The sequence below is a fragment of the Aplysia californica genome, unplaced genomic scaffold (genome assembly GCF_000002075.1).
Source record: "Aplysia californica isolate F4 #8 unplaced genomic scaffold, AplCal3.0 scaffold00072, whole genome shotgun sequence".
Taxonomy (NCBI): domain Eukaryota; kingdom Metazoa; phylum Mollusca; class Gastropoda; order Aplysiida; family Aplysiidae; genus Aplysia; species Aplysia californica.
Genome location: NW_004797342.1, coordinates 892,776 through 904,852, shown reverse-complemented (window position 1 = coordinate 904,852; position 12,077 = coordinate 892,776). Strand labels below are relative to the sequence as shown.

The window sequence follows — 12,077 nt, the reverse complement described above, 5'->3', positions numbered from 1 at the left end:
TGTCTGTCTGTCTGTCTGTCTGTCTGTCTGTCTGTCTGTCTGTCTGTCTGTCTGTTTGTCTGTCAGTCTGTCTGTCTCTTAATTTCTTTTTTTTCTCTCTTTCCCTCTCTCGCCTCTCTGTCGTCTTTAAATATTATAATATATCTCTCTCTAAGTCGCTCTCTCACTCTCTCTCTCTCTCTTTCTTTCTCTGTTTCTCTCTCTTTAACTCTCCGCTCTTCCCCGCTCCTGGCATCTGTTCGCTAACATTCCCAACCACTGCCTTATCAAATGTGCATTATTGTATCCAGCCCCCTCCCTTTTCTCCGTTACTTCTCTCCGTCAGTACAGCCTAACTCAACCCTTCCCATAGTAATTCTTATAAGCAAAAAAGTAAATGGCGTTCACAAAATTATCAGCAAAGAATGGAAGGATCAAAACAAGAAAATGAGAAAAAATAAGTCAGATAGATAAATTACTAAGAAAGTCATAATATGATATTATCATCTAAGTGAGACCTTGCGCATGCAATTCGTCTCTGGAGCGAGGACTTACCCCATGGACAACCGCTTCAAAACACAAATAAAACGTTCAACTTTAGTGCTGTAGGGGTGCTGTTAAAAGTTCGTGGCTCAACTTATTGTGAAATATTTCCTTTATTACTGAACATAAACTGTCCAGCTTCGGCACAATGACTTGTATCAATTTGTCTTAACAGATCAATATGTTTGTAAACACTTGTTATAAGAACAATACATACTAATTAAAAATCCAAGTGGATGGTTTTTGCAGATTTTAAAGGGTTTACAGCTGGGACAATATCGCTTTTAAAAGCAAACCAGTCATCTTTTTTTAAATTATCGCAACATTGTGATATTACTTAGCACATGTTTTGAGAACCTTTAGTAAAAAAAATGTAACCACTATAGAATTAATTTCTTGTTATAAGTTTTGCCACTTAAAAGTGCCATTGGTGATCTGTGGCATAAGCCTTATGCGAGTGCAAAATGTGTGTGAGAAGTGGACAGTTCTATGAACAATCCCATTTTCTGCGTGATGAAGATTTATAGTTTTTCATGTACATTTATGAAGAACATTTTAAAAATCTAGTCTCAGTTGAGGTGGAAAAATATGATTACGTTTAAAAAATTGATACAAGCTGCTGTGCAAAGTATGAATGACAGTGATTCATACGTTAAAGAGATATTTCAGGACAAGTTGCGCCATGAATTTGTAATAGCACTATAGTCAACCTAAACGGTGTCACTAAATAATCAAATGCATCAAAGCACACCAAGACACTGGTCAACACTGCTCCTTTTCCTTTTCAAACTCTCTCTGTATCTATTTGTGTATGTTTTCCTCTCTCTCTTTCTCTCTCTCTCTCTCTCTCTCTCTCTCTCTCTCTCTCTCTCGCTCTCTGTCTCGGTCTGTCTGTCTGTCTGTCTGTCTGTCTGTCTGTCTGTCTGTCTGTCTGTCTGTCTGTCTGTCTGTCTGTCTGTCTGTCTGTCTGTCTGTCTGTCTGTCTGACCGTCTGTCTGTCTGTCTGTCTGTCTGTCTGTCTGTCTGTCTCTCTCTCTCTCTCTCTCTCACACACACACACACACACACACACACACACACACACACACACACACACACACACACACACACACACACACACACACACATACCACAGATACTCCCAAACATTCATTCACACCCTACCCTTTTTCTAGCCTTCTCCCCATGTCTCACTCTCCCCCTCTTTCCACCTATGTTTCTATCGCTCGATCACTCGGCAGCTCAATAATCAAATCTTACACAGCTTAATATCGTTTACTCTAGCACGCAATAACGAACCAGCGCAACTACAATTCAGCTCTTCATTTAACACATAAAACTGCAAGTAATATTTTAACGTTAACAAACAGTGAAAAGAATTGCACATCTTTATCTCAAATTTGTGTCATGTCATTGTACAAACGAATAAGGAGAACATATATGGTGTTTAAAGAGGCTTCAATACAAGATAGTTAGTAAGTGATAATAAGTCCCTATGTGTCATTGAATGAACATAACACCATGAAAACAAATGATTGCACAGATCCGACCCTAAACACACTACAACCAATAAGACAGGGAAAAATATTAATGCGGATGATGGTGCAGAAGAATCGCCAAGCACCTTTTATCTGAGTAAGGAAATGTATTGACAGAGGCGTTTAATATAATTTTTATTAGACAGAATGTCCTTGTATAAGAAAATGACATGCAGTTTAGAGTTTGTTAAGGTTAAACAGTCATGCCTCTAGAAACAGCTAGTGTTACGAAATGTGAATATTAGAAAAAGGAATAACAGTATTTTGGTTCCTCTGGTTATCAATTTTACAAGTGTAACAGACTCATTCCGACGTGAAAATATGAAATCGCCGTAGCAATGTAAACCACGTAAACATTTCTAAATCAGGGAGTTTGGCCATATTTTTACAACGAAAAGCATATCCAAGAAAGTATTTAAAATGCTTGAACAAGTTTAATGGAGAAAGAGGACCAAAGATTTTTATTCATCAAAATGCATACATTATGGAGAAAGCCTACTGAGCACTGAATACATTCTCTCATGAGTATTTACCAACTTTGAGCTCGGAATGCTGAAAAACACAAAAATATAAAAGACGAACACAGATTTCCTAATTTAAAAAAAAATTGATATAGAACCTGGAAACCTGCCAAATTTTGTCTAAACTGTTCTTGATAGTTTTGTTGTTCACGGTTTTATACTCATAATTTAGAGCAGTTACTGTTTATATCAATGCTCAGCCAATTCAAAAGCGTAGCGTCGATTAAAATTACAGCATGACTGCAACACATTATGTAGATCTGCATGACAAAAGCAAAGACGTGTCTAAGAAGCGCTTTGGAATGACCAAAACACGGCACTGACGTCGAAATTGAGATTTCATTGACACTAAAGTACTGGCTCCCTGTCAACAGTCCATAGTTTTTACCACTATTCTACAAACACCAATCTTGTGTTGACATATGAAACCGGACACTACAGCATAATTAATACTGTTTTTCAAATGGCAAGATGCGGTGCTCAGATATATGATATTCATAGTCTACATTGATTTCTACTGGTTATGGATTTTTTTCTCGGCAACCCTGAATGATGATGGCTTTATACATGCCCTGAAAAATATTGTAGCTGAATATTGTATTCCTCGTCGTTGACTCTGCTTCCTCAACAAAACTATCATAGAGCGCCGTGCTGTCCAGTAAGCTTTCTCTCATGTTGTTAGTGTACTGGTGCCCCTGGCAGATCTTACTTTTGTTGTATATTCGTGGGATGCAAGATTAATGTATTCTTTAATCATCGGCAAAAATCTTAAGGATTGTGACTGTGGTCTGGAAAAACGTTTTTATCTCGACTTTCATTAATGGAATTTTAGCAGCAGAGGAACGGTCAGTTGATTCCCTGAATCCCAAACTAGGAATTTGTTATGGTTATGATCAAAGGTTACCATCACTGTGCGGCCATAGGGGTTGGCAAAATTAATACGGATCTTCTGTGTCGTGTTGTGCCATAGATCATGAACAGTGTCGAGATGCGAACGTTGTCGCTTGTGATGTCGGATCGTGTACAATTTGCCACAAGCAATGAACGCATTACCTTTTGACCCGACCTCAAGATCAATCTCCACAGCGTTAATGATGTCGAGGTTTTCTGGTTGAAGCAATGCTACCATCATTTTGCCCGTGCGCTTGTTCCCATAAATGATCCAAAGTCCGTTCCTGTCTACATTGAAGTCGATAAAGGCTGTTTCAGTCTGATAGAGGTATCCTTGCCACTTTAGTGCTTTTGTGGGTTGGTAGACCACATCTTCCAGAGTTCTCACTGAAGTTGCCTGGCCGACCTGAAGATCAAACCGAACTATCTTTGGATAGTTTGCCCACTGGTAGTAGAAGAAACCGCCGTAGACGACGTGACCAGTACCGAAATATGGTGCACCAGATAGGTCAATGACCCTGTTCGTGTTGTTGGCTTTGAACGCGCCTATGGAGCTGTACTCGACTATCTGGGAACCCTGTACGCCAAATGTTGCCCAGATTTTGTTAGCTGAGAAGCTTGATGGAGTCGTGTCTTGCATCCACGCCCCCACCTGGAGTCTGAAAGTACGAAAGAGAATAACAGTAGCAGTTTATCTTTTAAAAACCATCTACCGAGCATAGCTATTATGTAATTTAAATATTATAATGTTTACAGGATATATGATGATAATAATATGCTCCTCGTGCATCGGGGCAGCTATTTCAATAGCATAGTTTAATTTTTGCTAACTTTTGTCAAAGCAACATTCCACTAACAAGCGTTTATTAATCAGCGATTGTGTCTGTAATGGAGGACTTATGTAATAGTACGGTAAAATGAGGCTTCCTTTTCCGGAGTTAAATGTTTTGACAGAAATAGAAGTTTTAAACTAATCTTTTGACTAAAGATTAACCATCGTAATGGTTCTCGCAACAAAGCTTTTTGCTCAACCTATAAAACAAAAGCAAACCGAGATATTCATTTTAAAACAACGGCGGCAACGTGCTTTCGTATCATAATTCTGAGACGGCCCTGTTTAAGGTACTAAAAGAAACAGACCTGTGGATCACCCACATAATAAAATCTTGATGAGCTCATCTGTTATCGAAAAAGGTGTAAAAAATTGAAGAATAGGAACTGGCTGATGTTAAATAAAAATCAAACAAACGCCTTACTGGCAAACAATGCGACAGCCATTGAAGTCGCAAAAACTGTTCCATGAAGATTGGGAGCTGTGCCATTTCATTTCCTAAGACTGCTAAGAGTATTGGACTGATTATTAAATGATTTTTCATTAGTGCCTACCCACGTAAACCAGTTGATTAAGTGTGCAATGTATGTATCTGTAAAAATATTTGTAAACTTCGACATCTGATTTTTTAGCAATATAATACAGCTGCTTAAGAAAACAGTTTAGTCCTTTTCCAACTCGACTATTGCAATTTTACGCTAGCGAGGCTGCCTTTTCCCAAAACAAATAAACTCGAAGTTATTCAGAATTAAACTGTTCGATCATTCCCGAGAAAGACCCAAAAAAAAGACTCCGCATCGTAGCGTTTGGATCACATCTACTAGGTGTCAGTTCAAAGAATAATCTATTGTGTAAACTATGTTCACGTTTTGTCATAAATAAATATTTGAACGGTAAGGTATCGCTCTGTGTAAAAGATCTACTGATCGTATACAATATATCAAGAAGCTGATGCCATCACCTGGCACCATTGAAATAAGAAAAGCCACACTTAAATCAAAGTTAGGAGCTGGAAGATCTGTTGCATGTTCTGTCTGTATAACATGTAACACTCTTCCACAAAAATTGAGCGAAAAAGAACAAAAAGGTATCTTTTACAATGCTATTTGAAAAGATAATAATATTATATTAAAATCTCTTCAGATAACGAAAACTAATTGTTTTTCACTTTCGCAAATGCATCAAAAAAAATTTGTCCTGTCTTCTTTTAATGATTGTGCACTGCCCCGATCTTGCTTCCAGAGGGCACAAAAAATATGAATTCTTTATATCATTATCATTGTCATTACAATTATATGAACTAGTCCGTAGTATGATAAATGAAACTCATATCAAGTTCTTGGGCCACCTCTGATTTACAAGGACAATTTAGTCAGCTAAAATTTTCCAGGCCCCGGTCGATACTAAAGATTTAGTCCTTGAACCGTTCCGTCCGTCTTGTCTTCCCATTGCTCCCGTGAGTATTTGTCTCTAGGCGACATTAATGTCAAGATCGTTGAAGTCATTCACTTTCTCGGGAAGGAAAAGGTAGTTTGCTTACCCTATTTTTTCAAGGTACAGTCAGGTGTATAAAGATATCTCTGGAATTTCATAAGCAAAGCCATTTTTCATGTTTGCGTTGTGAAAGTATCTGTTAAGCTACTTTGAAGAACTAACGTTTTTACGTCGTATGAAAAATGTGTTGAAAACCAGGTGAAGTGTATACAACAAAGCCTTGTTGCTGAGGAAAATCAGAGAACAGACGTTTTTCACCTTATTAGAGAAAGCAAAGATTTCACTAACAAGCTGAACACAAACATTCATATATTGTTAAGAAGTAAACCAACCTGGACTGTCTCTGGAATACAGGTTTTCCGATGATTTCAATGGAACATTCTGGAGACATAAAGAGTTAATGAAAACACACTGTAAGACTGTCCATCCATCCATCCATCCATCCATCCATCCATCCATCCATCCATCCATCCATCCATCCATCCATCCATCAATCCATCCATCCATTCATCCATCCATCCATCCATCTATCCATCCATCCATCTATCTATCTATCTATCTATCTATCTATCTATCTATCTATCTATCTATCTATCTATCTATCTATCTGTCTATCTATCTATCTGTCTATCTATCTATCTATCTATCTATCTATCTATCTATCTATCTACCTTCCTATCTTTCTATCTATCTATCTATCTACCTATCTATCTATCTATCTATCTATCTATCTATCTATCTATCTATCTATCTATCTATCTATCTATCTATCTATCTATCTATCTATCTATCTATCTATCGTCCAAAAGAAAAACTTGACACTTTTTGTCACCCATTCATCGCGTGCAAAACTCACTCACGCAACATAAGCACATTCCTATACTTTCATCTACAATATGAGTTGCCCGCGATACGTTTACTCAAATTTAACCCTAAAAAGTTAGTTTTGGTAAAACTGAGTGAAATCAAAGAAACTTAATTAAAAGTGTGTTTTCGCTTGTATTAAATGGAGTGTAGAACATCGGTGGAACGGGTGTGTGCTGAATATCAAATGAATGGAGGACGTTATTGTCTCTGCAATTAACATTATTTTATAACAATATTTTCAAAAGTTTGGAAAGCAGAACACTCACTTATGCCATGTAAAACTTGGACTTAGCTTTAAATGTGCTGAATCAATATTTTGTTTAGGGGCCATTGGTTTCGTGCAGAGCACAAATCATTTGCACTAAAAGATTGTGTTAGTAAAATTTAAGGCATACATGTAATTATCAGCCTGGGAATTACAGAAGCTCAAAAACTGCCAAGGTTTGAGGTGGTCTGGCAGGGATGAACAGAAATCCACTCGTGAGAATCACAAGGAGGCTTTCTTTAGAGAATTACATCGCACTAGAGTTGGAACGTTGTCTTACCCTTATTTCAACATAGAATAATTCAAGTAGACATCTTCATGCACAGTTTCACATGATCAGTGCCGTTTGTAATTTCTTGGTAAACCAAATCATACGAATGATAGAGTGGTCACCAGTAAAAAACGCAAAATATAAATCCTTCAGATATGTGGGGCCCCATGAAACAGTCGCCGAAGAAACGTGATTTTGCTCTTGATTCAGACGCTTTGCTTGCAACTCTCTATGACATTTGGGAAGAGAAGACAGATGAATGTGTCCACAATTTAACACAGTCCATGACCTAAGGTTTCGTGCTCTACACAAAACCATGACTATTAATCAAAATACTGCCATGTTTTCCAATCTATTTAAAACTGTCGTAAGGAAATATTGTTTATTGCAGGGACAAACATCTCCATTAATTTGATAAATAAAACAGGTCCATTCCACCATTATTTGATGCACCTCACTACACACGCAAACACATTTTAAAGTTAAAAAAAAAAGTAAACAATTTTGCCACGGTTAGATTTTGTATTGGTAATTTTGAGTGACTATATTTCGGGAGGCTCTTATCGCAGATATAATATTAATGCGTCAAACGATGAGAATTTCTTTAGCTTTAGATTAGAATGCTGCGTGAGTGGGCAGTGCAAGGCTTTAACATGATTATGTGCGGGGGCGGCTCGTGAGACTAAACGTTGGGCGTGCACAATTAAGCTAGGGCAGGTTGAGGATAGTCAAGGGCATAGTAAACGGCACTATTTGGAGGGCGCACATTTGAAATGTTCTGTCTTATTAATATTAATGTACCTCCAAACTTGCTACCAGTGTCGTTATTGCTTGGATTAGCCCAAAGAGCGATTGATAGTTTCCATTATCACTGCTAAACATCCTATTATGTTTAGTTAAAGAGCGTGGATGCTTTACGGTGCTATAGTCACATTAATAGTCGTGAAGGCGCCAGTGAGGACCATGCATTGATAAAATATTTGGCTAGTGCTTGTTGCTGGCTTCTTTTATTTACTGTTTGTGGGTGCTATTAGCAATAGAACAGTTGTTGGATTTTTTAAAATCGGGGGCACTGCACAACCGTGCTCTGCGTACGAACCACGCCTGATTATGTAAATACATTTTCAAGTTTCTTTCGAACGTCACAGTATATATAATGCACTAACCAACACACACACACACACACACACACACACACACACACACACACACACACACACACACACACACACACATGCACACTCACACACACACGCAAATACGCACACACACTCACACACCCACACACCCACACACACACACACACACACACACACACACACACACACATATCTATAGATGGCTCTTCTTTGGCGGACTTATTTCAGTCGTGTCCGATCACTTATGCATAATTTCGTACAGTGTAACTAATTTTAATATTTGCCTGTCGGTTTGACTGTCTGCACGTCTGTCCATCTGTCTTTTCGTGCCATTTTATAATAGCGCATGTGTTTTTGAGACAATCATGTGTGATACAGCACCCACCAATCTTTGTTTACTGCAGTGGGGCAGATCAATGCAGTTGTCTCATAACACTCATATTATTATACTTATCCTACGTGTTTTGTCATTATATTAGCTAATAATTAGCCTACGTGATAAGTAAGGCGATCAGCAGGCAGAGGACTTGTATGAGAGGGACTTCTACTCGTGCTGTTAGGCCAACAGTGTTGCGGGCTGAAAAAGAGATTGTGCGACATGCTTTCGAGTCAAGGCAATGTGGTTACGATTAATGAAGGGAAGGTCAAACCTGTTCGTAGCCAGTGTGTGGAGGAAGAGAAATGGGGCAAATTCAAGGGGTAGTACTAGTAGAAGTATGGGTAGGGGTTACACACTCTCAATTCAAGGGAAGGAAAAAGAAAGTAGCTAGGGATACTTTTAACCGTTTAAAGTGATGGAGATTGTTAAGTTAAGTACAAGCATTCATGTGATCCAAGGATTACAGTGCTGTGAGTAATATGATGCCAATTATTTTTCATCAAACAAAGAAGTAAATAATTTAAAGTAACAGAAGTATTACCAACAATTTTGTTAGACTTAAATTAATAATAAATAACAATGTTGACCAATGAAGAAGAGGTGAAGATTATGGTGTGTGTGTGTGTTACTCTGTGTGTGTGTGTATATGTGTGTGTGTGTGTGTGTGTGTGTGTGTGTGTGTGTGTGTGTGTGTGTGTGTGTGCGCGTGTGTATGTTCACAGCAGAGATAGAAAGAGAGAGACGGATGTTTATGTCTGACTAAAAATGTCCCCAGAGTATTCGTATGAGGCACTTTTATCTAAGGGCAGAGTTAGGGTGTGGGAACCTGGCCAACACTTACTGGAAACGAATAGCAGATACTACTTTTTTACCATGTAACTTAAATTACTTCAGTAAAGAATCTTGTTCAAAGAATCTGAGACAGCCTCGAGCTAGCAATGAAGACGTTTAAATGACATTAGCAGTAGTGACCCATGCACATGCATTTGTTTCCAAAGTGATATATCATGTTGCAAGGACATGCCCAAGTCCATGTTCTGCTGTTACCTCCTGTCCGCGGCGGGAACGTAGGTGGGGGTGTGGTCACTTCCGGTACTTTTATAAAAAGAGGAGTGGAAACGTTATAAGAACTCAAAAGGTAGATATTGTACGTAAAAGTTAACATGCTTTATGTGCCCTTGACTCGTCAGCGTTGTCATGGCAGATATTTCCTGTATTACTACACCGTTTTTTGCACTCAAAAGACCAACTGGAGTTTTGGGTCTGGATCTAATTATCACAGACTTGTTTTCCTCTTGTCAGAGAGTTCTCATCTGCACATCGTTTGGACAGAGTAGCTCTTTACTCCATTTGAAATGACATGTAAGAACTATTACATCTACACCTCGAGCTAGCACATCAGTTGTTGAGCAGGACATTGCCAGTTTCCCAGAGTATTTGCAATATAAAGAGGAAAATGAAAATCTAGCACCCTGCATTGACAGACAGTAGGTCATTCCATAGGCAAAGTCTTTGGTTGATCTCGTTCAAGCAACTGAATACAAACACTATTATAGTGATAGAGTCATTATGGAATTATGAGAGTGAAGATGGTGCTGCTCGCAGTGTCAATGACAGGGCAAACATATAAACCAAATAAATATATTTATACGTAATTATTTTCTTAATTGCAGCACAAATGTGGCACTTAGTAATCTAAACATACCAGCTGCCCCTTTATTTGCAGCAAGGTAAAAATGTGCCCTGCTTTGCTGTCCACGACAGGTCACTGCAAAGTCCCTTTGATTTATACCATCATAATGCATGTATCCAGTTAGAGTCTGTCGTTCCATCTCAAGTTTTTTAAAATTCAAAATCAGTATCGAATTTCAAAACGCCATAATGCAGCAACTAAAGTAAACCTAAGATCTTTGAGTAAACTGCATCGATATTCCGTAAACTATAACTTTAATCTGTAACAAAACGTAAACAAATAACGGGTGTCCTTGTGAGAAGAAGATGCCAAATTCAAAATTCATCCTTGAGATACATGTACTTACATTGAGTAGTTCTTCGAGTCTTCGCACACTGGACTGAGAAAAGAACAACAACACAATTTTCTCATTCATAGAGCATTTACGATGTTTATATAGTCGATAATGAATTATTTCAAACACCAATGGTGCTTTATCAAGTTAACCAAAAACCCACCCGTTTTTAACAGTTGTTTCTCCTCCCCCTTCTCCTTACTACTAAACAGCATCATTGCCACGGTTACTGTGTTCTCTTTAAACACAACAATGATATCTTGTATGACTAAAATCCTAATTCCGCAGAAAGTTTGGAGTATGGAAGGAAGAACGAGCTTCTGCTTTTGGCACAGAGATCCTGAGTCATAAAACCCTCACTCGGCTGTTTGCTTCTACAAATGGACTAAACGACTGCACGTCCCCTCTCCAATACTCACAAATAATGACCTCTCAGTGCAAATCCACAAAGTACATGGTAAGTACTCAAATCCCCCATAAACCCACTCCGAACACGATTCCCATCATTACCTTCACAATATCCTGGCTGTCCTTTGCGACCGGGCATACCTGGGGGTCCCACTGAGCCTGAGGAAAAAGAAACAAAAGTTTTTGCAAAGCGTATAAACTTCATGTCCGATGTTTCAAAGATGCTATATAATGATGGATATATATTTTTAAAAAAAGGTAACAATAATGTGAGCAGCCTAAACGTATGCAAGGATAGTATATAGAACGTTTTCTTTTCCTTCTTTCTTCACTTATTAGAATGGTCTGATACGGAATGCCTTTGACGGCTGTGATCTTGACGAACATAGTCTTTTAATTTCCATATCAGGGTTTGAGAATAAGACATTTCGAGTAACGACTGACGCGTCATCAACTCAAAACGATTGTAAACACTGCCCAAGTCATGGTATAGCAATAAACGAGGAGAAAACGTTTTTACAGAGTTAACGTATTGCGGCTAACATATTGCACGTATACTACAATTCTAACCCCCCCCCCCCCAAAAGCAAAAAACAAACAAACAAACCTAATTTAAAAAATTCAACAATAATTGACTAATAGATTAGACACCCACTGGTCTGTTATTATCGACGTACACAATGCACTGGAATACATTTTAATAACTTAATTTTTCCTTATTTCTGAAACAAAAGGTGAGGGCCACGGAACGAAGAACATGTCTGTTGAAGCCTAACATTAATAGGTGTATTCCATTACACGTAATCTGTTTAATTCTTTCCGCCACTTTTTTTGTTCCTTACCAATTTCTATGATATTGGTGCGCGCGCGCGCGCGCGCGCGCGTGTGTGTGTGTGTGTGTGTGTGTGTGTGTGTGTGTGTGT

The 12,077-nt window shown here is 38.4% G+C and overlaps 1 protein-coding gene across 1 annotated transcript in view; it reads right to left on the bottom strand.

The window, feature by feature from the left end:
- Positions 1-1,707: 1,707 nt before the first annotated feature.
- LOC101853608 (gliomedin-like) overlaps positions 1,708-12,077 on the bottom strand; it is a gene marked incomplete in the record, with an annotated part of 98,532 nt that continues 88,162 nt past the window's right edge. Inside the window, 5 exon segments of the mRNA XM_035968655.1 lie at positions 1,708-4,131; positions 6,131-6,179; positions 9,767-9,814; positions 10,759-10,791; positions 11,257-11,313. Coding sequence (XP_035824548.1) covers positions 3,399-4,131; positions 6,131-6,179; positions 9,767-9,814; positions 10,759-10,791; positions 11,257-11,313 — 920 coding nt within the window.